Source organism: Sebastes umbrosus, chromosome 3, assembly GCF_015220745.1.
Source record: "Sebastes umbrosus isolate fSebUmb1 chromosome 3, fSebUmb1.pri, whole genome shotgun sequence".
Lineage (NCBI taxonomy): Eukaryota > Metazoa > Chordata > Actinopteri > Perciformes > Sebastidae > Sebastes > Sebastes umbrosus.
Genome location: NC_051271.1, coordinates 9,306,263 through 9,333,082, shown reverse-complemented (window position 1 = coordinate 9,333,082; position 26,820 = coordinate 9,306,263). Strand labels below are relative to the sequence as shown.

Genomic DNA, 26,820 nt, shown 5'->3' with positions numbered 1-26,820 from the left:
TCCCTCCACTGTCTCTCTTACCCAACAGGTGGCAGTGAAAGTGACAGAGGCCCGAGCAGGTGAGTGGGATCAGATGAACTTTTTGGTACAAATGTTAAAATTACAGTGGACATTTTTAGAAAATTGCATTTCCATTAGCTTTTTTTTTACCAGAGAAAGTGATAAATCAATGCAAATGTCACACTGCATAAGAGTTAACATGAGCGTTTTCATGCAATTTGACAAGCTCAGTGCAGAACAAAGCTTTGCCGCCTGCCTTTTTTCGACACTGTATTCTGTCCAATACATGTCAATCCTGCAACACTTTATCATGTTAAAACCACGTGTGTGCAGACACGCTGCTTTTCTGGCTGCTACCACAGCTGCGCTTCTAATGCTACTCCTACTTAATTACATCAGTACATATTGATTAGATTTCATTTGTTTAATGCTTTGACTCGTTCCCATTTTTTCTCTCTTTGCTTATAATGAAATGAAATTACACTGTAAGGCAGCACATTCTTAGTTAGGATTTAGCCATCTTCTAATGTTGCACCTGTGCGTCGATATTATGACAAGAGAAGTTATCCAAAGAGGCAAAGGTGTGTTGATTAAGCCATGTTGTAATTCTGTCTTCAGTGAGGACCTCATACAGTTACAGGTGCTTCTTAGTTTGAATTAGGGCTGTTAATCGATTAAAATATTTAATCGTGATTAATAATTAATCACACATTTTGTTCAAAATGTACCTTAAAGGGAGATTTTTCAAGTATTTAACACTCTTATCAACATGGGAGTGTATGATTGCTTTCAGCAAATGTATGTATCTATTTATGAAATCAATTATGAACACAAAACGATGACAAATATTGTCCAAAAACCCTCACAGGTACTGCATTTAGCATAAAAAATATGCTCAAATCATTACATTGCTGTCAGCTGTCAGTGTGCTGACTTGACTATGACTTGCCCCAAAATGCATGTGATTATCATAAAGTGGGCATATCTGTAAAGAGGAGAATTGTGGGTACCCATAGAACCCATTTTCATTCACATATTATGAAGTCAGAGGTCAAGCGACCCCTTTGAAAATGGCCATGCCAGTTTTTCCTCGCCAAACTTTAGCATAAGTTTGAAGCGTTATTTATCCTTCTTCGCAACAAGCTAGTATGACATGGTTGTACCAATGGATTCCTAGTTTCATATGATGCCAGTATCTTCACTGAACTGAGCCGCTACAACCTAAAAAAACGATTCTGAATGATTTCTATACTGCATGTCTACTGCACTGCTACCTGCAGTAAATCCAATTTTCTTTTTCTTCCTCAGAAATGATCCAAGATGCTGTTGTGCAGAACGGAGAAAACAATGCAACAGGATGGGGTGGGTATGGAGTTGACTCCAGTGTTATAAAATGCACACAGACATACACCACAATATTCTCATAAAGCTCAGGTGCGGAGTGCAAAAACCCCAGTTATCCAGAAATAAATCCTGCACACGTTAAATCACATCTATATTCTTTATGAAGTCAACATCTCTCTCATCACTTTGAACCTGAAAACATCTTACCTTATTGTTAATTCTTAGCTACAGTAATCACCATCTTACCCCAACCCCTCAGAGACCATGAAATCCCCTATAGGAATATGTGTCTGTATGCACTGTATATACTGATCTTAAGACATTTGCATTATAAAGGAAGGAGGGGCGCAGGCATACCCATACTTCACAAAAAGTTCATACATGCTGTGATTAATATTCACGCATGTTAAATAAGATTGTGCATACATATTTATGCTAACACGCACTGAGGTGCATAACTTGCATTTTTAGAAGGCAGCCGGTACATGGACAGATACTCAAGCTACTGAAGCGGACAGGAGTATTTAAATCTTCCACGGTCTATAATTCAGACTGCAGAATCTATATTTGCATCTAATGCATGCTCTTTATTCTGATGCTAGTTCATCTGCCGTCTTGTGTCTAACTTCGTCATTAAATGTTGTCTCCCATCTGTCACGACGTAGCCTTAAAATGCTTATAATATTTTAGTTTTCTCTCTTTTTTTGATTTCTTTTGATGCATTTTGTAGCTTGTCTTTTGTCACGATGGTACAAATATCCACTTGGGTTGATTGTTACATTCTGCTCTGTAACCAATAGAAGCCTTCGTTCATTAGTACACACTTCATGGCCTGTAGCTAAAACAGATCTACCTTTTATTAGCTTCTGCATTTTATAATAGAGCAGAGGTGAATGACTTTTCATTAAGATTCATAGATGGCCTTTTGTTAACTGCATTACAATACCTGAATTAGCTGTATTGAGTTGCAAAAGCAGCCTCTAATTGCAATCAAAGTCACGGTGCTTCTACTCTGCCTACAATGAAAGCTAATAATCAGGGTTAATGTCAGTGTGGAATATTGATTGCAACACTCAACATCATCTAAATGCATGAAGAGCAATACCTTTTCTAATGAATACAATTGCACAGATATCTCCTCCTTTACTCACAGTGATATTTGTTGTATATTTATTTATATATATTTGATGTTTTGTCTTCAGAGACAACTGAAGATGAAGTGCAGACGAACCTAGGCGCGCTACTGGATGAAACTGCAGCTGTCCTAACCAATGGCGGAGGACACTTAGAAGCAGACACCAATCACGACACTCAGTCCGCCACCAACGGACTCATTGGAGCCTCTGAAGGTGTTATTAGCATGAAATGGGAGCCAGGGTTGAGCCTGGGTGCTTCTGAGGCAGAGCCTGGTCAGGTTCCAAATGTCAACATTAATGAGGAGGAGGAGGAAGAAGAAGGGACCGTGGTGATGAGAGCAGAACGTGTGATCGTCACAGATGAAGGGGATGATATACCTGAGGATGTTACACGCCGGGAAGATCAGCAGGAGACCGCACAGTCAGAGGAAACCCCTCTGCCGCACCAAGAAGCGGGCCAAGAGGGAGGGGAGGCTGTGAAGGGGGTAATAACAACGGAAGCAGCTCCAGAAGCGTTCACACAGCCAGAGAAGAGTGAGGCAACCGAAAACAGTGCAGACACACAAACAGCAACTGGAGATGGAGACGTGCAGGGTGGCGTGGACACAAACGGAGATGGAGAGACAAAATCTGAAGGACGGGACAAAGAATCGGAAGACCCAACCCAAACTGTGCAGGTGCAGTCCCCAGCCAATGCCCTAGGGGGCACTGCAGTGGCTTCAGTGCCAGTCTACTCTGAGGCCCAACTCTCCACTCTCACCCCCGAGCTAGAGGCTGAGGGTGAAGCTGCAGCGTCGCCAGAGGGAGCTGAGGCAGCAGTAAAAGCCCAAGACCTTGCCACGCTGCCTGGACAGTTCCAGGAGGTGCCCCTGGCTGAACCCCGGGAGAACCGGAGGACAGAGGCAAGGCCGGGGGAGCGGGAACCCCTTCTGTCGCAGGCCAAAGCCCCTGACACCCAAGCAGCAGAGCCAGCAGCAGCTACCAGCACAGAGACACACAGCCTGACCAGGGCGAGCCAGGGAGAGGAGACCGGGGCGCCCAAACACAAAGCCTGCATGTGCTGCTCCGTCATGTAAACTGCCCTCTCTGTACATTGACGTCCTCTCCCGCCTTCTTCAGTCTGTCTCTCTGCTCTTCAAATCATAACACACTCCTTCCCTCGTCTCTTTGTTTTACGCACCCATCCTTTTTCAAATCAGTCCACAAGCTACTTCCTTTTCCTCCCCTACTCTCCGCCCTCATACATCTTGAAACGTCCTCATCCCACTCTTGAGTTTTGATACTCCGAGAGGAAGTGAGCTCTCTCCAACGCGAAGACAAGTGAGGAGGTGTGGACTGGACTCGTCAGTGTTTAAGTGCCTCGAGGAGCTCTCTACCCAGAACAAAATTTTTAATTTCTCTTCTCACCCAATGTGGACCAAAATATGAGATGTTTTATTTTTTACACTGTTGGAGTTTGATTTTTTTTTCCTGGTTAGCAGATGAGCCATAGGATCATAAAACCCACATATTAAATGCAGTTAAGCAAATACACTAAAGATGTATTATTTTAAACTGTTGTATCTACATGTATAATTCATTGGGTAATTTTCATAACCTAAATATGAGATTTAACGTCCAAAGATTTGCAGAGTTTCAGAGAGGATATTCTTCTAATTTAATGACTTTAAAGCTGAATTATTTTATTGATTTTTTTTTTTTTGTCTTTTATTAGAGATTCTTTTAATCCAACTATGGGGCCTGAACATTTTTATTCGCTGTAATACAGGTTTTGACAATGCACAGACTAATAGTATGAAATGGTCTAATTTATAAACAACAGCGCGCACCACTGAATATTTTGTGGGACGTTGTCAGTTTTAAAAGAGAGATTATTTTACCTGAAAGTAAGAATTTTGTATTTTTACCAGAAATGCTTTTTTTGAAAGAGGGGCTCCAGAGCTCCTGACATAGCTCAGTGCATGGATGTATACACATGTGGAATTGAGAGATGTCAGCTTTTGAAATGATTGATGAATGGTTTAATGATTAAACTGACATTTGTGATACACTGCTTGATGTACTTGATGTTCATCCAGCATTTCTGTTCCTCAAACAGTGGATTTGTCCCAAAGCAACCACATTGCTTCATGAAAAATCAACAACTGGATAATGTTTTACCATTTGTTTCATAATGTTATTTATTTCTTATTCCTAAACCAGGGACAACTGGTTTAAGGCAGCTGTCTGTCATGAGTGGGGGCCTATAGTCCCCCTCAGACAACCGGTATTTCTCAATCCATGCAGCTTTAGTTGTGCTAAACGTCCCCCAGAAGGGAACAGGATCCATCTATGAGACATTTTGCAGATCACAGGGACCGAACATGAGATGATGTGCCTGGTGTTCCCTGCAACAAGTCTAAAAAATCCCCCACTTACGCAAGTACACGGAGCTTGTCAAAGCTGCCTGAGGTCCCAGCAGAGTCTCTAGCTGCCCTCGTGGTAGTTCCATGGCTAACAGCACAGTCATCTCAAGGGCCAAACCAAAGCCTGTGTTGTTGGGGAAAAGGGATGCAGCGATGGTCCCTGTAACTGTGAGAATGAGTCCTGCTGAGCTGAGAGCTCCCACGGGGGGTCCTGTCCAACAGCAATGGGATTACAGAGAAACCATTGCATGAGGAGCCAGTACCTTTTTGATATATTTTTAAAAAACATGAATTCAATGTGTTTAAATGTTTACTTTTCTTCAGTGAACTAAAAAGAATTTCTTCATACTAGAGTTTCTAAGAAAACTGAGAACACAAGAACCAGATTTTGGTGCCTGTATTTGCAGATGACACATTTGTACAGCATAAAAATCAATGAATCTAAGGGGGCAGATTGTGTGTTTAGTGTTGCAAAGATGATACTGACGTTCTCCGCTGTTGAGTTGGCGAAAATGTCCTTCGCTCATTCAAAAGCAAATAACTCATCCTAATAAACAAACATTGCAACAAATTTCGCCAATAAAATTAAACATTTTAGTTGAAAACCACAGTGAGAGTGAGTTGAGGTGGACAATGATTTTAACATTGTGCGGTTATATTTTATAATGATTTCAACAAACGCAATGCACATGTTGAAGTTGTAGCTCTTAATGATAGCCAATAAGATTCAAGTACAATATCTGAGTTACAGTGAACTCACTCCAATATTCCATGTAAGATGAGTTACAAAAGAATAAATGATCAGTCTTCAAATTATTCTTATTTTACTATCGCAGAACACACAGGTAGACTTTGCTCTCAGTATTGTGAAACTGGATTTTTCTGATGCAACTATAAAACTAGACGAGAGTCTTTAACGGCACCACTTTCAGACAGACGCTGCTGTTCCGCTGAGGCTAAATGTACAGGCGTTTGATTTCAACATACAGAGACATGTTTGCTGTGTTCGCCATCGCTCTCCTCTGCTTGGTGTCTGTGAGCCGTGCAGCTCCTCTGGACTGTAAAGACCTGGCTGAGCCTTTGGGTCAAGTGGATCCTCGTGACATGGAGGGCAGATGGTCTTTGGTTGCAGACAGTATGAAAATCATTGAATCTGCAGAGCCACATCGACACATCGACAGCATAGCTGTTGATTTCTTCAACACGACGTACACCCAAGCCAATCGTTATGGTGACTCTTGCCACTATAGTTCACGTGAGGTCTCTATAAAGGGGCCTAACTTTCACTTCGACGTTGGGCATATGGCTAACTTCACCGGGACCATATTCCATACGTCCTGTCCAGACTGTGTGACGCTGAGCTTCACCGTGGAGTCACCAAATTTGAAGGCGATGGAATTGTGCCTGTTCAGCAGGAGGAGGGAGGTGACCCAGAAGGAGTTGGAGGAGTTCAAAGCTCAGGTGGAGTGTCTGAACATGCCTAAACATGTTGTGATGGATCCTACCAAAGAGCTTTGTCCAATCCAGTCCCCTCGCAGCTGAGCAGACTGAGGAGAAAACAGAGGATCCAAAGGCTTTGGGACACTTTGGTACATGATATCTGTTCACAGTGTCAATAAAATAGATGTCGATATAATATACAGTGTCTGTGATTGCTTTTATGGTAAAAAGTGAATGTGAGATTTCATGAATAATCAGAAAAACTCTCCCACTGTGATCATAAGGTGCTTTTACTTACAAGTACAACAGTAAACAATCATACAGTATTATGTTTCAGGTTCACAGAAAGACAGATGAACTGCTTGGTCAGCCACACTCAGTTCATCCCCTGCATGATGATCTATGTGAGCGACAATAACCAATTTAAAAATTCTTAATTAAAGGTGAAATATGTCTTCCTTAATGACATATCCTCAAATAAATCCAGTGGAAGGAAGCTCATTTGCTAATCTCCAAACATCCTCTCCTACTGATATGTTTGATATAATAAAAAATGTGTTGTGAAAATATTCTTGATGCAACCACTTCAGATGTAACCAAATGAAAATGTGATTAAAAAATAAATTAATTTACACTCCCTTAGTGTATTGGCTTCATCTTCACTCACCAATAATTTAATTTTCTAATATGTTTCAAATTCAATCTGCAGTTTCAATACTTACACTCCTTGTGAGGGTTCACAACAAAGCAGATAATATAGTTTAGCAAACAAAGTACGGGTAATAAGCATATACTGTCTTCTTGTTTAGTTTGGCTTGATAAAAACTTCAGTTTTCGAAAAAACATTTTATTTCACAGCAGGCCCTTTCATGTAAAACACTTCGGCATGTCACAGTAGGAAAAGCACAGGTGAAATCTTATGATTTCAGCACATACTGTTTGCTTGTGTGTCCTTAATTTCCAGAAATGTATCTCACTTTGGGAATAAAGAATGATGAATATCAAATTGGAAAGCCCATTTTACCTGACAGGTCTTATTCAGTTTGAATAGTTATATATATATTGTATGCTGGCACTAATCTCCAGACTTTAACATCTAAAAGCTTAGCAGTATGCACGTTTTTAATAGTGCTTTTTTTATGCCTTCCCATCCTCAAATGTATATTCATCGCAATACATTTTCTAAAATACTACAAGAAAACTACTGGTGTTCCAGCACTGAATATGTACAGAACTTCAAGTCAGGATGAATACAAACATTATAATGTTTTTCCCCCTCATTTTATTTGATTAACAATATGTGTGAGTCAGACTGTGAACCCAGTAAACTATGAGTAATACATCAACTGTCTCCTTATTTTGCAATCACTAAATCCACAGTTGGATAAGGGACTATAAAACCAGCAAAGCCTCTTTAACAGACACATTTTCAGTCAGACACCGCAGTGCAACTGAGACGTGATATAAATATCCGACAACAAGACAACAGACGGAGAGATGTTTGCTGTATTTTTAACCGTTCTGTGCTTGGCGTCTTTGAGCCATTCAGCTCCTCTGGCCTGTGAAGACCTGATTCGGCCTTTGGCTCAACTGGATCCTGGTCATCTGCAGGGAAGGTGGGCTTTCATTGCAGGCGGTCTGAATGACAGCGCAGCTGCGGACGTCTTAAAAGCAAGACTCAGTGTAACTATTGATCTCCACAATGGTTCATTCACCCAAGCCAACCGTAATGCTGACCAGTGTCAATATCATTCCCGCAACTTCTCAATCGAAGGCCAGACCGTTACGCTCAAAGTGAGGGGCTTTAACTTTACCGGGACCTTCGTCCATACGTCCTGTCAAGACTGTATGGTGTTGAAGTTAGACCTGGTAGCACTAAAATACGAGTCGGTAGACTTCTACCTGTTCAGCAGGAGCAGGGCGGTGGAGCAGAAAGACATGGAGGAGTTCCGAGCTCAGGTGGAGTGTCTGAAATTGCCGCCACCTGTCGTAATGGATGGAACCCAGGAACTTTGTCCAGAGCAGACTGCCAGCGAACCAGCAGCTGAAACTGAGGAGAAAACAGAGTGACAAGAGGCTTAAGAGACTTTGATTCATGGTGTCTGTTCACACAAAGTCAATAAATGTTAATGCATTTCAATTTTATTCCATCAGTGAAAAATAAATGATTTTAGAAAACATGGATTCCTGTTGTCTGGGGTAATTGAGATAAAACAATAATAATAAAGCCTCCTGCGGTGTAGCTAAATGATAACAAAATAATCACTACTATATCTTTATTACAACGCTGAAAACCTCAAATTTCACTTGCACATGCAATATTAGATACCTACTCTATTTAGCATTCAGCTTTCCAGAAACACAGATTGATATGTATTATGAAAATATTCTTGATGCAACCACCGGTCACAGTTGTCACCGAATGAACAATTTCAAGAATAAAACTACAAATTTAGTGATACTCCCTTATATTTCATCTATAACTCATGTATTTACACATTTCAATCACACAACTGCGCAGCTACTGATCTCTTCTTCCATATTCCCATACCATGCTTTCTGACGCTGGGGCCACACAGCGCGCTTCAAGTCCGGACCACACAGGACGCATCATGGCCGCGTGACGGCAACGTCGCGTGTTGTTTTTCATTTCGGCGTCCATGTTAACAGGTTAGAGTGGACACACTGCCCGCATGAGACGCACGTCAGACGCGCGTCAATTTTATAGAATAGAAGGCTCGCCTATTTTTCACGCGTGCCGCTTACCTCTCGGCTGCGTCTCCCAGCAGCAACAGACAGTGAAGGTGATCTATTGACAGTATATGAACATCATACCAGCAAGATTACTACAGTTTCCATGTCTAGACATCAATATTTTACACTTCCTATCTAGATTTCAAAATAAAAGTCCTCTAGCGTTTTTAGTGCACAGAATCATTCATTCATTAACACAATGCTTTTATTCTGAAATACTCTAAATAAAGCAGTTGTCTACTTGCAGGTTTCCATCAAGTTAATATAGTACAGGCTTTTAATTTTGTAAACACTGTAGTAGTCATAGCAGAAACCCTACATATGCTATAAATATAATAGACTGGGTTAATAGGTTATAAGAACATCAGGTGATGGGCAGTATTTTTCGATGCTCTCTCTCTCTCTCTCTCTCTCTCTCTCTCCCTCTCTCTCTCTCTCTCTCTCTCTCAACAAACACCACGTAACTTTATTGTTCTTTCTTTTAGAGGTGTTATTTAATTTTTTTAAAGATATTTAATAATAATTTTCGTTTTCTAAAGGTTAACAAATAACGAAACTGTTTATTTTACTTTGTTTTATAATAATAAAAAAAACCAATTTACTTATATTTATCATTCTGAAATACTTCAGGTGTTTTTCTCCATCAAGGCGAAGTTCAGCAACAAGGTGGTGAAAAGCTCCAAGTTGCCTGAGATGTCGGAACATCAGCATTTATAATGTAAATGAAGTCGTTTTCGATAAAAGCCGCAACCTGGAATGCTGTAGAACAGGAACCCGAAAAAATGGAAATGTTGTTTAAAACTGTGCCAGTCAAAGTGAAGAGGGATTGCTGTAGGCTCTCTCTTACTACTAATGTATTTATTTATTTTTTTGTATTAATATATAGCCCACAGAAATCCCTCTTCACTGTCAATGAAGAGGGATTTATATATATATAGCCCATAGAAATCCCTCTTCACTGTCAATGAAGAGGGATTTATATATATAGCCCATAGAAATCCCTCCTCACTGTCAGTGAAGAGGGATTTATATATATATATATATAAATCCCTCTTCACTGACAGAAAAGAGGGATTTATATGGGCTATATATTAATATTTATGTATGCATTTATTTGCTTGTTTTTAATAATATTTACAAATTACCACACAGTTCTTACCCTTTTTTGTCTTAAATAAATATAAATCACATTTATTATGAAGTTAAATGGCCATTAAAAGGCAAACTCTATGTAGAAAGAAAGGGCTGTCAGCAACAGCAAAAACACAGCTGACAGGTAGCTCCGGGACGCTCCCGAGACGTTGGTAACTCGCGTCTAGTGTGAACACCCTAGGTGGGCATGATGCGACCACGACGTGACGTTGCCGTCACGCGGCCATGATGCGTGCTGTGTGGCACCGGCGTCACTGTCTGTTGCTGCTGGAAGACGCAGCCGAGAGGTAAGCGGCTAGCGTGTAAAATAGGCGAGCCTTCTATTCTATAAAATAGACGCGCGTCTGACGTGCGTCTGACGCGCGTCTGACGTGCGTCTCATGCGGGCAGTGTGTCCACTCTAACCTGTTAACATGGACGCCGAAATAAAAAACAACACGCGACGTTGCCGTCACGCGAGCATGAAGCGCGCTGTGTGCTCCAGGCTTCAGAGTTTACAACCAAGCAGTTAATACATTATGTTGACGCAGTTGTTGGTAGTGAGAATTTGACAGGTATGTACTGTACGTATGTGTATGCATTACGGCTGTCAATCGATTCAAATAATTAATCGTGATTAATCGCATGATTGTCCATAGTTAAACACGATTAATCACAAATCACACATTTTTTGACAGTTCAAAATGTACCTTAAAAGGAGATTTGTCAAGTATTTAATACTCTTATCAACATGGGAGTGGACAAATATGCTTGCTTTATGCAAATGTATATATTTATTATTGGAAATCAGTGTGCTGACTTGACTATGACTTGCACAAAACTGCATGTGATTATCATAAAGTGGGCATGTCTGTAAAGGGGAGACTCGTGGGTACCCATAGAACCCATTTTCATTCACATACACTGAAAAAAGTGCAACGACTGTGTCATTCATTTAAAGTGCATTTCTATATTGGTCTGATTGAAAATCATGCTTTCTGGTTTAAACCAGTTTTTTTCACTTTGCTTTAAAGCAAATAATACTCCCCCTGGAGTAAAGTAAAGCAATAATTTAACTCAAATAGTATTTTCACTTCAAACCAGAGATTTTCATGTCACGTGACCACATGACGTCACATCAGCTCGCTCCTTCCTGAAGTGTGCTGTCCGCCATTACCTCGCTTCAACAGAGAGGACGACTGCTGTTCAAGAAGACTCTTTTAAACAAGGTAAGAACTCTGAATTGTGTTGTTTTTAGGGGCACGTGTGTTTTCCGTGTACATTTATGGTTAGTGGCAGGATGGACAACTATTTTACACTGTCTCTTGTATTTTGCGCGGTTGTTAGCTAACACTAGCTGAACCAGGTTATCTGCTTTAATGTCTCATGTAGAGAGAAACCTTTCTTTACCAACGTTTCACAAGTGCTAAGTCAATACTGGCGCTAATGCTAATGCTAATGTTGTTAGCTAAAGTCATTTTCTTCGGACATTGTCCGGAGTTCACCTGAGAAAAGTGCTCGGGAGAGGCATGGCTGTTATACCGGGAGACCGGGAGACCGGGAGAAGGGTAGAGGGCCGGCGGGTCTGGACATGTTTCTACCAGGGCTGGGCTGGGCTCCTCCGCCGCTCTCACACACAGAGACACACAGAGACACAGAGACACACAGAGACACACAGAGACACAGAGACACACAGAGACACAGAGACACACAGAGACACACAGAGACACAGAGACACACAGAGACACAGAGAGACACACAGAGACACACAGAGACACACAGACACACAGAGACACAGAGAGACACAGAGACACACAGAGACACAGAGACACACAGAGACACACAGAGACACACAGACACACAGAGACACACAGACACACAGAGACACACAGAGACACACAGAGACACACAGACACACAGAGACACACAGAGACTCACAGAGACACAGAGAGACACAGAGACACACAGAGACACACAGACACACAGAGACACACAGAGACACACAGACACACAGAGACACACAGAGACACAGAGACACACAGAGACACAGAGACACAGAGACACACAGAGACACACAGAGACACAGAGACACACAGAGACACACAGAGACACACAGAGACACAGAGACAAACACAGAGACAGAGACACACAGAGGACACACAGAGACACAGAGACAACACAGGACACACAGGACACACAGGACACACAAGAGGACACACAGGACACAGAGACAACAGAGACACAAGAGACACACAGAGACACAGAGACACACAGAGACACAGAGACACACAGAGACACAGAGACACAGAGACACACAGAGACACACAGAGACAACACAGAGACACACAGAGACACACAGAGACACAGAGACACACAAGACACAGAGACACACAGAGACACAGAGACACACAGAGACACACAGAGACACAGAGACACAGAGACACAGAGACACAGAGACACACAGAGACACAGAGACACACAGAGACACAGAGACACACAGAGACACAGAGACACACAGAGACACACAGAGAGCTGCAGCAAGCAGAGCCAGGTGAGGAGGACATGGTGAAACTCCGCGGACACTTTAACGTTACTGAATTGACGACCATAATGAACGTTACTGTAAGTGTCATAAACCTTTGGAGTAAAAACGAAATCAATTTATTAAAACTTGTGTTTAACAAACAAAACGTAATTTGACGGAGGTGACGCACGTTCACCGGCCGTCTCTCATCCACAGCCGGTCTGTTTACAGCCTCAGCTCTCTCTCTGGTTACTGCATGGAACCTCGTTTATTTTAAAAGTTAGGTATCCCATGTCTGAAAAGGCCAGAAAAACCATGCAGCTCCTCCAGACCCCCACCTCCCTCTATCAGGGTACCCTCCAGACCCCCACCTCCCTCTATCAGGGTACCCTCCAAGCAGTGAATCCGCTCAGATTAGCAACACAGGGAGGGATTGATAGTACGACAGGTGAATGACAATTTTCTGTGCCCTACACATTTTTTAATCCAGAGTTACCGTTTTGCTAAGAGGAATACGTTAGTTTATATGGTGACTTTGCTCTTTTTGCTCTTGAAACAACATGTTGTAATATAAATATTGTGAACTCATATGAATATTACTTTTACTCTTTTTAAGCATAATCAAAAATGATGAGAATGGATTGAGTACTAGACGGTGAGTATCGATTAAAGAGGAAGAATTCATATCACATTCTCTCATTTGTCAATGTTAATGCAGTATACTGTAATACCACCAGTATGTCTATGGCCTAATTATTAAATTAGAGTCTGTAGTGACAATTATGGACAATGTTAACTATCCCAACAAAAAACTAAATGTGAAATCTCACCTTTTGCTTTGTGTTTACAGGTTTGCTGTTGTTTCATGAAAAGGTCACAATTTAGCCACATTGCTGAATTTGGTAAGTCCCAAAATGAACAACAGTGAACATCATTTTCATGTATGTTTAAATAGGAATGACAAACCCAAAATAGAAATACAGCACTTTAGAGAATAAGTTACCACAGATGTATAGGCCAACTTACTAATGTAGTATATAAATGCAATTTCAATAATTTCAGTTGAATTAGTAATGCAGTGGAAATTACATGACAGTATGAACATTTATTGGCAGGTTCACTTCATATCAGTATTTTTACATGTTTAATTTATTATTATATTTTAAGAATTATAAACACAAATAAAAAACAACTTCTTTTCACCAGAATTGTGAATCAATGAATTTGTGAATATGAATCAGATGTAAGTTAATGGCCGATTTTGCACTCCAACTAACACTACTGTTTTTATTCTTGCTTTTACTAGATCCTTTTGGATGGGCTGCCATGGCCGTGAAAAGGCCAGCCAAGTTGCGAGTTATTCTGAATTCTGATGACACCAGGAAGCTAATTCTGCCTGATGGAATACCAGAGTCAATGGAGCAGCTTATGAATGAAGTCAGGGAAGTATGTGGATTATATGGGAATTTTAGACTGCAGTACCAAGACAGAGACTTTGGAGATGCACTAGTGAACTTGACATCTACTGCGGAACTTGAGGATTTTGCAACCGTCAAGGTCGTCCCCATAACTGATGATTGCAGCCAAGAATTTATTCTCACTTTCTGTGATGATTTAGTGTCAACTCAATCAGATGACACAGAGCTCCTGTCCACACCCTCCAGCACTGTCTCTACAAGAACTCAGATGTGGCCAAGATAATTTCCAATACCAACATTTTCCTATGACACTGAACTGCAGTTAGGAAAGGGAAATGCCGTGTATAGGTCAAACAAGACAAGGTTGACACTGAGTTCAAAAACAAATTCAGATATTCTGGAAAAGGTAGCTGAAGAGATATTCAAGTACAAAGCCTACCCAACAGATGCTGACTTCAGTGACATTGCCGAAACACTAATCAAGAAGCATCCATGCCTCTCTGAGCCTGGTTCGTACAACGGTTGCTACGGGTGGAAGCAGCGACTGAAGACAAAAATGTGCAACTACCGAACTCAGCTCAAGGGCATCGGGTGTTCTGAATTACTTACAAATTCATTGAGGTCCAAAGCTCCAGAGGATGCATTGCCAGCAAAAAAAGTAAAGAGACCTAGGAGAGGAGAGGCCAACCACATACCTGACATTCCAACTGGAGAGACCCCTGAAAAATTAGAAAATGAGAGACTGACACTTTTAAGCGAAGTGAAGAAGCGAAACAACTGTGCAGTGATAAAGGACAAAATGGACAAGACTTTTTCACTACGAAGACAGGACGTTGTGGGAAAGGAATCAGGAGTGGAAGAGATGAAAGAGAGATGGCCTGCATTGTTCACAATGGATGAGGTAAGTAACTTCAGTGGTGGCCTGTATAGTAAATAATATTATCCCCTATCATAAGAAACCTGCTAAGAAATGGAGCCGAACCAATTTAAAATGCATGTTTTGGCCCTTGATATCAAAAATAAAATCTCATGCATCACACAGCTGTAATGTAACATGCAGTGCAAGAACATTTGCATGTGCTATTTTGTTTTTTAAAGGTCAATGCTGAATTCATGAGGATCACAACTGTTCCACTTCAACCGCGATTCCTGGCTTCCTTGGACAAGCACCACAGCAAGCTGATTGACATCATCAGAAACAAGGGAGGAGTTGTCAGGGAGAAGACCCGGAACATACTGAAAGTTCTTGATCAAGTATGTACTGGTACATACAATGCATAAACATTTGCCTTATATCACATAAATAGTAACATTGTAAATAGAAGCAATAGTGCTCATCTTGTCAACACATTTGATTGTGGAGTTAGATTACACGTTGGAAGATGTACTACGTTTGTCTTCTCAGTTTGACAGGCCTTATAACTGGTTTGCTCAAAGCATTTGTAAATCACAATTACTGTAACTCCCATTTTTGCATTGTGCAGTGTTTGAATCTTCAGGTTGCATCTTCAAGTTGAAAAATTGGAAAGTATAGTTTTGCATTATGTGCGTGTGTTTGTGCTCTCACCTAGAGCCTCGAGGTGAATCAAAAAAGAGAGTGTCTGCTGAAGTGCCTTATTCTGTACCTTGGGGAAGATGTGGACAAACTTATCAAGGAGTATCTGGTAAGTAGTTTTGCATGAATCACTTAAGCTATACACAAGATAAAACATTGAATATTCAAACTTTAAAGCTCATATACATGGTGTCAGTTCCTATAAAAATACTCAAGCGTATCGTACATGCATGTACTGTACATTTGACTGCGTATAATTATTGTGGAGTTCTCTGCCCCCCCAGTGGTCATTAATCATCACAATTTTTTTTAAATTGAATATGTCTAACACAACGACTTAAGTCTCTGTGCTGGTTTATATTTTATATTTTGTAAAACACTATATAGTGTGGCTATATTTGGCTGGAACCTATTAAGATATTTTAATTGCAGTGTGAAATATTTGTCACTTCAGAGCAGCAGCAGAAGTGCAGATGGAGTAGCGAAAAGCCTGGACATAAAATGGATATTACATCCAAATATTGGATTGTGGAAAGTGTCTGAAGATTCTGAAATTAATGAAAATATGAAGACACAAGGCAGTTGTATCTTTTAACATTATAGTGAATCTTATAGTGGTATGTATGCGACTGTATTGTACTATTTAAGATGTTATAACTTTTTGGATATAGCTTTTATTAATACGTGTACCAATGCTTTACTTGCGATAAAGTCAAATGTTTGCTATGAGGAAAATATTTGGAGGAGCTGCCATTAAATCTGCTGGACTTTGCAAGTCATTAACATTTTCGCATCACTAGAACCCCAATTTAAGTTTTTTATTGAGATTTGATTGAGAGAATTGTTTGTATAGATATTTTCTTGTATTGGTACATCAGTCAGTGGTTTCATCAGAATCGTTTTCTCATAAATGTCTTGTTTTTTATCAGGTTGTGCAGAAGGATGAAGCTGAAACCGAGCTTGAGAGGTGTACAATGGCAGTGTTTGTCATCAGGGAGGAGGAGGATCCTCTCCAGCCACCACATGACATTGGGATTGTTCTTGAAGGTGTGGAAGTCCTTAATGAGTTGCCATCGGTCGCACATGCATGTGCCATGTTATTTGGCTTCATCTATGCTCTAAACTTGAGCTATCCAGGTGAGCTCAAATACACTTTTGATGCACTACAGAAAATATTCATGGAGATAGAGCCAAAGAAAATGACACGCAAAGTGTGCAGTCTGAGTGTCAAGCTCTAAATACTGGATCAATCAAGAAAGACATTTGGATACAGCATGTTTTTTGTTCTGTTTTATAGCTTGTATTCAAATACATTACAAGATGATGGAAGAGTTTCATTGTTAATTGTAAATAAGAGAGAGAAACAGACTTTAATTCAAAACTGGCTCCAGAGGATGCATTGCCAGCAAAAAAAAGTGGAAAGGCCAACGACATACCTAACAGAGACTGTCACTTTTAAGTGATGTGAAGAAGCGAAACAACTGTGCAGTGATAAAGGACAAAATGGACAAGACTTTTTCACTGCAAAGACAGGACATTATGGGAAAGGAATCAGGAGTGGAAGAGTTGAAAGATAGATGGCCTTAATTTCAGATTTTCCCTGTTAACAGAATTATTTCTGTGATATAAATATTGTGGCACTGTTATTAACACTGAAATGTGAATAATGCTAAATTCACAATGACCAGCAATTCAGTACTAGTAATGGTAATGTTCTTAAACTGACTTATGCACAAAAGAGCAAGCTTTGTTCATAGATTGCACCCCCAGCAATTGAACTGCACTTTTCCTTGGTTGTTTTTTTGGGTCTCTTGATCTCACATTTGTAATGGTTCAAAATAATGTGACATTCATACATTCTGGTCATTTTATCAAAGGATAGTTAAGTTTTAACACTGTTAGAATCTATTTTTACACTTCTTAATGGCTATTACATTACATAGCTCAGGTTCTAAAGGAGAGCTGTACAAACCCGTTTCACATGTTAAGATATCTGTGGTTAAGGTTACAGAAAGGTTGCATAAGGTCTAAAAAACATTGAAAAGATCATGATTTATTTGATTTTATAGTTACTATGTATTTTTCCTCAAGTGTTGAGTATACTTGCTGGCTTTATTGGCCGCACAATTCATTGTGGGTTTCCTTTTTTGGGTTTTTTTTTTTTTCTTTTTTTTAGTACATAACAGAAAAGGTGATGCATATTTTAAAAGGACATCACAATAAACATTTAGATATTTGAAGAGAATATTCCTGTCTTTATTAATAGTAAACTAAACTAAACATTGTCTGTAACAAAATGTTTTTTGAATTTGATCTTATGTGAAAATTCTACTAGCTTTTGTTTATGTGAAAATGTAAGTTGTAAAAAAGCAAAAAATGCTATTATATTGACACAGATAAAGTATCATTTTGGCTTGCAACTAAAGAAAATATATTGATTAAGGTAAATTAAAATTTTAGTTTGTTTGTACTGAATCAGAAATTTGACTTGAGAAAACTTAATAAAATTAGATGTAATAAATTAACTTGATTTTTTTAAGTTAATCCAAAGTAAAACTCTAAGTTGTAACAAAGTAATAAATTGCATGTAACAAATTAAAGCATTTTAATTAGTTTATTCCAAAGTAAAACTCTACTTGGATGTAATGGTAAATATTAGTTTTTTCCAAATTGAAAAATTAAGTTGTAACAAAGTAAAAAAATAGTTTATGGTCTTCATAATAAATAATCTTTTTACTTTGTGTGAATGTAAGTTTTTGACTTTGGCCAAACAAATATTTTGATTTATATTAAATCATAATTACGGTTTCAACCAAATCATAAATACAATTTGAGAAAAACTAATAAAATTAGATGTAACAAATTAACTTGATTTTTTTAAGTTAATCCAAAGTAACATTTTTTTCAGTGTATCTTGAGGTCAGAGGTCAAGGGGACCCCTTTTAAAAATGGCCATGCCAGTTTTTCCTCGCCAAAATTTTGCACAAGTTTGAAGCGTTATTTTGCCTCTTTCACAACAAACTAGTATGACATGGTTGGGACCAATGGATTCCTTAGGTTTTAGCTGTAAAATTAGAAAGTTTGTGACCTGGCAGCCATGTTGAGATCAGTTGAGGAAATACCAAGCACCGCCCACCAGTCGGAGCACACTTTCTCATTTTACAGCTAAACGGTACACTACTAGATGTTTCTGAAAACATTTGAGGCAAGAAATAGGCATTAACGTAACAGAATATTGATTCATATTTGATCAGCTCTGCCCAGCTTGACCGTTTGGTCGGAGTTCACATCTTTTATCTAGAATTAAATTAGATTTTGTCAAGGTTTCTCCAAAATATTTCATCATTTCACAATCAACAGAATCAACAGGCAGAGACGGGACTTTGCCCTCTGACATCGACAGTGTTGCAAAACTGGAGGTTTCTGATCCAACTAAGTATATTTGTACACACCGTGGGCGACAGCAGAGAGTAAACATCCTTTCCACTACCTTCATGCATGTACAATATAACCACTTATATGATTTTAGTATACAGATAGATGTGTCTCAGGCAGCTCAATGTGAATGAAGGAAAATTTCAAATCTAAAAAGCAAATTTGACCTGTCAAAATCTATTATTATTCTATTCAGTTTGAAGCAGTTAATATATCTATTGCTCTATACTTTAACGACAAGTTGGTTGCAATATGCCAAACAATTAAAGTCCTCCAAAGATCCTCCACTCAGATGTGTATTGATCACATTAAGTTAACTAAATCAGAAAATGAGTGTGTGCAGCTTGCATTCACAGACAACCTACTGTTATATCTACTACTACTACTATTCCATTACAAATGTTCATTTTACAGAACTTCAATCCAGGAGAAAAGATAACAAAACAGTTTATTCAAGTGTACTATTAGTATACTTCTTAAAATTCTTCTTAAACTTAAAATAGTATACATTCAGTTTATACTTTATACTTGTTTATACTTATCAGAGATATACTTAACAAAAGTTTACTTGGTTTATACTTGTACTTAATCGTTTAATAGAGGTATACTTAAGAAAAGTATAACTAAGTATTCTTGCCTTATAGGCCTACAGAAAGGTCAACTTGGCTTGTGGTCGTGCTCACTTTTTGATACAAATACAGTTTGTAAACGGATGTCGTGTAGTAAATTTACTTCAATTCATAAAGAATTTTTTATGTTTTTACATTCTCCCGTCACCATGGAGGCATTTAATCATCACAAAACACCAAGTCAAATAGCAAAAGGAGCAAGTCTCTTTATGTAATACATAAATCGTTGGCTAAGTACTATAAGTTAAAGTATATAAAATGTACTTTCATAGACTAAAAAGTAGGCTACAAGTATATAAAAGTATACTTGCAAAACTATTGAACTAGTATCCGAGTAAGGGTTAAATCAGCTGCAACTGGAGCAATAATATGTACGTTATTGTCCTCAAAAGAGTGTCCCTTGTCCTTCCGGTGTAGATAGACTGCTGAGTCCAAACCTGAGGAGTTGGCCCGTCTGTTTAGTGGTTGTTTGGTTTCACCAATGTACAAATCTGTGCACTCCTCACTGCATACACCAAATTACTTTGCTTGTGTTTGGGTGTGCGGTCCTTAAGGTGGACCAGTTTCTGTCTGAGGGGGTTACTGGGCTTGAACGACACAGGGATGTGGTGTTTGTTAAAATCCTTCTTAAACTAGTTTCCTGAGAGTACTTTAAAGTGTACTTTCATAAACTAAAAAGTGGGTATATAACTAGTAAACTAACCGTATATACCTATTCACTTGTACTATAGTTCATAGTATGGTTGCAGTGCAAAATACAACTTAGATGTAAACTAGTTGTGTATTCAAAGTATACTATTCATACACTTAAAAGTATACTTTTATAAACTAAAAAGTGGGAAAATTTAGTCCTAAAAAGTATTAAAGTAGTACACTTACAAGTATTCTACTAGTGCATTGATATTAGTATATTTACTACATAAAGTATACCTGGGGTAACTTGAATATTAAGTATACTTGAACTATAGTGCAACGTTACCACAGATAAGAGAGAGACAACTAGTAAACAAAAGATGACTCAAAACGTTATATCATTTCACAGTCACAGAATCAACAGGTGAAAAAGGGACTCTGCTCGCTGGTATTTTCAGTATTGTGAAACTGGAGGTTTCTGAAACAACTATAACTAGCTAGACCTCTTCACCGTCCACATTCTCTGTTTAACACAACAGTGACCGACAGCCCTCAAACAATACAATATGTTTTTTGTTGCCATCACTCTTCTCTGTTTGGTGTGTGTGAGCCATTCAGCTCCTCTGTCCTGTGAAGACCTGGTCCGGCCAGTGGATCGACTGGATCTTCGTCATATGGAGGGAAGATGGGCTCTAGTTGCAGGCAGTGTGAGCCATCTCCCATACCTGGAGCGATTCAAACTAAGAGACAGTGCCGCCATAAAGGTCTCCAGCAACACCAGTGACACTCACATGTCCTACTCTCGCGGCATCCGTTTAGATAACAAGTGCCTGTATAAGTCCTATAACATCACCCTGGAAGGCAGCAGCTTCACCTATGATGGGAGAGATAAAAGCAACCTCACAGCAAACTTCGTCCACACATCCTGCCCAGACTGCATGCTGATGCGCATGGACTTGGAGTCGGGGAAGCGGCAGCATTTCTACCTGTTCAGCAGGAGGAGGGAGGTGGAGCAGAAGGAGATGGAGGAGTTCAGGGCTCAGGTGGAGTGTCTGAACATGCCTCCACCTGTCGTGAAGGATCCTACCAAGGAGCTTTGTCCAGAGGAGCCGGCCGGAGATCCAGCAGTTCAAACTGAAGAGGAAACAGAGGGACTAAACAACTGAGAGACAGTGAAAAGAACCCATAATGTTGATAATGTGTATATCAGTGGATGTTTTGTAGTAATATTAAATTGCTTTTATGTTTTGTACGCTTCTAAATAAAACAACATCAACATGGCTCTATGAAAAAGACTGGATTTGACTGTTTTTCTCTGTTGTGTTATTAACATGTGATACAGGAGAAGTTATGAAACCGTCACATCTGTAGTTCTTACTTTTAAACTGGAAATAAAATAGTTTTTTAAGATGCAACTTTTGGAAAGTTTTTCAGCTCCTTTGAAGATACTTTGCTGATTTTGACTTGCAATATGATAATCACTGAGTTTATTCATCCGTCAGACATGCTGTAGCCTCCATAACATAACTGAGTGTCACAAAAGGATAGTGCTGCAGGGATTGCATTCTTCATTAGAGAAACAGAGATAATTCACAGGATACATGAATGACATTTTGGTAAGGAAAAAAGCCAGTTTACTTTACTTGGTGTTGGTTTGGAAAAGGCTCGGAAACAGCTAATCCATTAGCTAAAGCAATGAGTCCAAACAGGTGTGTGTACACACTCACCGGCCACTTTATTAGGCACACCTGTTCAATTGCTTGTTAACACTAATAGCTAATCAGCCAATAACATGGCAGCAACTCAATGCATTTAGGCATCTAGACGTGGTGAAGACGACTTGCTGAAGTTCAAACAGAGCATCAGAATGGGGAAGAAAGGGGATTTAAGTGACTTTGAACGTGGCATGGTTGTTGGTGCCAAACGGGCTGGTCTGAGTATTTCAAAAACTGCTGATCTATTGGGATTTTCACGCACAACCATCTCTAGGGTTTACAGAGAATGGTCCGAAAAAGAGAAAATATCCAGTGAGCGGCAGTTGTGTGGACGGAAATGGCTTGTTGATGTCAGAGGTCAGAGGAGAATGGGCAGAGTGGTTCGAGATGATAGAAAGGCAACAGTAACTCAAATAACCACTCGTTACAACCAAGGTATGCAGAATACCATCTCTGAACGCACAACACGTCAAACCTTGAAGCAGATGGGCTACAGCAGCAGAAGACCACCCGGTACTAGCAAGGTGTACCTTAATAAAGTGGCCAGTGAGTGTATAGCTACTGAAAGGCTGATTAGACAAATGATTTTCAGATGTGAAGACAACTGCTTGACGGAGAGGGATAAGCAGGGAATGACAGGAGAAGTTCAGCTGATGAATGGCAGAAAACATGCAAAATAAAGCTGTCGTCACGACAGACCTCAAGTTTAACACCTATTTGAAATTAAATTTTAAAGCTTCAGTAGGCAGAATATTTTTGGCATCATTAGGCAAAAATTCCATAATAACCTTTCAGCATATTGTAATTCAAGTGTTCTGAGAGATAAATAGACTTCTGCACCTCCTCATGGCTGTTTTCAGGCTTTAAAAAATCTCCAGCCTCGGCCTGGGTCTCATTCACATGAATAGAGGAAGGTAAATAACTCTGGATTCGGCCCAATGGTGCAAAAAGTTGCAAATTCTTTTTGGGCCCAATAGCATCACGTGACGGACACAGAAGTTGTAATACTGCAATTTGGCCACTACGAAAATTGGCATCGACGACCAGTGCTCCTCCTGGGGGCTTGATTAGGAGCACCTAATTAATACAGAGGCACATGATTATTTTCAGATTACCTGTGTCATGCATTACTGTCAGGATACAGTAACCGTTTTATAAAATTCTTTCTAAAAAACTTCTTTTAATCATATTTGCTCCAATTCTACCCACCGCAGCTTTAATCCAAGAAAAGTAAAAACACCAAAATAATGGTTTTCTTGCATTAATAACAGCATTTCCTGCAGGTAAGATTGAGCCAACGAATAAACCTCCAGTGTAAACATTCAAAAGTCACAATAACATTATTTCACAATCACAGAAATCCACAGGTGAAATAGGGACTCTGCTCTCTGGTGTTTTCAGTATTGTGAAACTGGAGGTTTCTTAAATAACTATAAAAATCAGAAAACCACCATATTATTTATACTACAGATGCAACTGAGACCATAATTATCCCAAGAACACATGATTTCAGCATATAGAGACATGTTTGCTGTGGGTGCCATCACTCTCCTCTGCATGGTGTGTGTGAGCCATTCAGCTCCTCTGGCCTGTGAGGACCTGGTCCGACCGTTAGATCACCTGGATCCTCGTCATTTGGAGGGCAGATGGGTTTTAGTTGCAGGCAGTCTGAGTCATCTACCATTCATGGAGCGGTTAAGACGTAGAGACAGTGCCACCGCTACCTTCTCCAGCAACACCAGTGAAACCAACATCGCCTTGAGTCGCAGCATGCGTTTAGATGACAAGTGCCACTATCATTTCCCCAACATCTCCCTGGAAGGCAACAGCTTCACCTTTGACGATGGCAACGTCACCACCACCTTCATCCACACATCCTGTCGTGACTGCATACTGATGAGCTTTGATGTAGAGTCGGGGAAGCGGCAGCATTTCTACCTGTACAGCAGGAGGAGGGAGCTGGAGCAGAAGGAGATGGAGGAGTTCAGGGCTCAGGTGGAGTGTCTGAACATGCCTCCACCTGCTGTCATGGATCCTTCCAAGGAGCTTTGTCCGGAGGAGACGGCCGGCGATCCAGCAGCTCAAACTGAAGAGAAAACAGAGGGACAGAAAGACTGAAAGACATTTAGAAGATAAAGTGACATTTAAAGTAGAGTTTAAAGTTAAATCTAAAAGTTAAATTTGCCTCTGATGCCATTCTAGCTTTGGAACTTCAATCATTTCACTAATTAAATGGATCTGAACAAACATGATTTTCAATTTATTCAAAAGTTTTATCCATATGTATGCTTGCATGTTGGCACACATTTTGCTCAATACCACCATTGTTTGTGCAAGTTGACAGCCAGATACTCTGTATGCAAAGTGGAGATTTTGATAGTCTCTTTATTTTGTGTTCTCTGGCTTAGATGTTTTCATCACATAAAATACCACGAGAAAAGGAGTGTATATAATTCCAGGACCACTAAATAAAAGCATTGCCTGCAAAATAGTGGGCAAAAAAATGCATTTCATAAAATGATTTCAGTACAAACGTACTGAAAATGTAAAAAAAACAGCACAATTGTATTTGATTAAGAATTCGTACATAACAGTGGACCAACAACAACATCACAGAGGCAACCAGTGTTAATGTTTAATAGTCAAAACACATGGAAAAGGGGACTCTGCTCTTTGGCATTGAGGAATTGGAGGTCTCTAAAACAACTATAAAACCAGCAGGGCCTTATTACCAGCCAGTCAGTTCAGTTAGACCGTGTTGCTTGCACACAATACAACAGACAGCAGACAGTATTTCACAAAGACATGTTGGCTGTGTATGTCATCACTCTCCTCTGCTCGATGGCTGTGAGCCATTCAGCTCCTCCGGCCTGTGAGGACTTGGTCCGGCCGTTGGATCAAGTGTATCGTCATCATTTGGAGGGGAGTTGGAATTCAGTTGCGGGCGGCCTGAGCGGTGCAAAAAATCTGGAGGACTTCAAACGCATAGACAGTACCTGGGTCATCTTTGCCAATGCCAGCGAAGCCTCCAAAATGGTCTTCACACGCATCTATGGTTTCAATGACAGCTGTAAATATAAGTCCTCCAACATCACCAACCATGGCAGCGGCTTCACCATGGATCAGCTAAACAGCACTGTGACCTACCTCCGTACGTCCTGTCCAGACTGTTATGTGGCACGCATTGAGTCAAAGGAACCCCTGCGTTTGTTCCTGTTCAGCAAGAGGAGGGAGCTGGAGAAGAAGGAGATGGAGGAGTTCAGGGCTCAGGTGGAGTGTCTGAACATGCCTCCACCTGTTGTGATGGATCCTACCAAAGAACTTTGTCCAGAGGAGCCGGCCGGCAATCCAACTGCTCAACCTGAATAGAAAACAGAGGCCTAAGAGACACTCTGGCTCATGATATATGGTCACATGGATTAAATGAATTATCAGCGGGTGCTTTGTACAAATGTTAAATTGTGCTGTTCCTCCTATTTTTGCAAATAATTCAGAGTTAATGAGGGAAATGCAGTGAATAACAAATGATGCTATGCTTAAATCAGTCTTCAGACACTGCCAACATAACATGGACTGACTGGATAACTTCAGGGAAAGAGTTTTATGTCTCTATAATGTTATTTAAGCAGACATACAGCATCCTTGATATGATGCAGGAGTAAGCAAAGCATTATGTTTGTATTTGTTACTTTGTAATGCATTGTTTCCCAGAAATACATTTGTTACAGACTCATGCTAAATGATGTGTGGTAAAAAGATTAATACCAGCATTATATTTCAAGCCACATATTTGAACTTGCTGTAAATGAATCCAAAGATGTATTTTGTAAATTTCAGTTTGAATTAAACAAAATTGCTTCAAATTTGTGTCTGTAAATTAATAATAAATCAATAACATGTTTAGTTGGATGTGCAAAAATGATTTTTAAGAGGGCTTTTTTATTCACTATTTGTTGCAGTATAATGTGTGTCCTTCTCATATTTCCTCTCAATGTTATTTATACAGATAATTACATTAAGATTCAGATTACTTTGATCAGTGAATCAGAATATTGAACATTCAGAATCAGATCAACTTTATTGTCCATTACAAGGCACTGGGACGTTTTCTTTGACGTGGCTCACAAGCAAAATACACAAAACCTGCATTTCTGCAAAACTATCATTGCCAATTTTCAATTGTATATTCTTTCAAAATCCATATGTGGTTGACAGACAGAGAAATTAAGATTTAATGGTTTTTACCTTTTAATTGCATGCTTTACAGTAATTGCAAATGCACCACTTGTGCAAGAGATTAGAAGTGAACACTGGAAAAGTCCACTGTTCTGGTGGCAGGTTCCTGCCTTAATAGAAAAACTCTTGTATAACTTAATTGGAAAAAAAAGAAAAAAAAGATTATTATTATTTTAGGAAAGTTACAGTTAACTTGCATATTGTGTACATGAGGAAATCTCCTTTAAAATGACAGTGTGTCATACTTTAAATTGGGACCCATGGCAAACATTTTATATCTATTCTATTGCATCTATTAAAACTGCATATGCTACAATGGGGTGCTTTTGACTAGGGTCCCCCAGGACCCCAATATATTGATATTTAAAAGTGTTATATAAAAAGCACTAATTAAAGCAGAGACAGAAAACAATGATATGTATTCATTAGGAACAAATTGATTGACAAAGTCATGAAAAATAGTAA

At 39.6% G+C, this 26,820-nt stretch overlaps 3 protein-coding genes and 1 long non-coding RNA gene across 7 annotated transcripts in view; all 4 read left to right on the top strand.

Annotated features, from left to right (window-relative positions):
* The window catches only part of palm3 (paralemmin 3), a 38,699-nt gene extending 34,166 nt beyond the window's left edge, over positions 1 to 4,533 (top strand). For all 4 annotated transcript variants that reach the window (XM_037764772.1, XM_037764771.1, XM_037764774.1 and 1 more), the window contains 3 exons: positions 29 to 59; positions 1,309 to 1,362; positions 2,547 to 4,533. In XM_037764772.1, the coding sequence (XP_037620700.1) occupies positions 29 to 59; positions 1,309 to 1,362; positions 2,547 to 3,556 (1,095 nt within the window). In that variant the 3' untranslated portion in view covers positions 3,557 to 4,533. The remainder of the gene's footprint in view (positions 1 to 28; positions 60 to 1,308; positions 1,363 to 2,546) is intronic.
* Positions 4,534 to 11,143: 6,610 nt separating this feature from the next.
* LOC119485288 lies at positions 11,144 to 14,744 on the top strand. Its single transcript, XR_005206242.1, has 4 exons — positions 11,144 to 11,439; positions 13,351 to 13,389; positions 13,585 to 13,636; positions 14,041 to 14,744. It is a non-coding gene; the product is annotated as an uncharacterized LOC119485288 (long non-coding RNA).
* Positions 14,745 to 14,782: 38 nt separating this feature from the next.
* Positions 14,783 to 17,015, top strand: LOC119485287. The gene is made up of 4 exons (XM_037764776.1): positions 14,783 to 15,053; positions 15,251 to 15,406; positions 15,724 to 15,816; positions 16,637 to 17,015. The coding sequence occupies exons 1-4, from the start codon at positions 14,952 to 14,954 to the stop codon at positions 16,943 to 16,945; spliced, it is 660 nt and encodes a 219-aa protein (XP_037620704.1). The 5' UTR covers positions 14,783 to 14,951; the 3' UTR covers positions 16,946 to 17,015.
* Positions 17,016 to 23,643: 6,628 nt separating this feature from the next.
* On the top strand, positions 23,644 to 24,237 carry LOC119484886 (alpha-1-acid glycoprotein 1-like). Its single transcript, XM_037764061.1, has one exon. The coding sequence runs from the start codon at positions 23,644 to 23,646 to the stop codon at positions 24,235 to 24,237; it is 594 nt and encodes a 197-aa protein (XP_037619989.1).
* The last annotated feature ends 2,583 nt before the right edge of the window (positions 24,238 to 26,820 follow it).

What these genes read in the sequence shown, in the direction of transcription:
- LOC119485287 (XM_037764776.1), top strand. Translation starts at nt 14,952, where the DNA reads ATGGACAAGACTTTTTCACTACGAAGACAGGACGTTGTGGGAAAGGAA. An exon ending in CATTGTTCACAATGGATGAG is followed by an intron (nt 15,054 to 15,250) that starts GTAAGTAACTTC and finishes TGTTTTTTAAAG; the next exon opens with GTCAATGCTGAATTCATGAG. An exon ending in AACTTATCAAGGAGTATCTG is followed by an intron (nt 15,817 to 16,636) that starts GTAAGTAGTTTT and finishes GTTTTTTATCAG; the next exon opens with GTTGTGCAGAAGGATGAAGC.
- LOC119484886 (XM_037764061.1), top strand. Translation starts at nt 23,644, where the DNA reads ATGTTTGCTGTGGGTGCCATCACTCTCCTCTGCATGGTGTGTGTGAGC.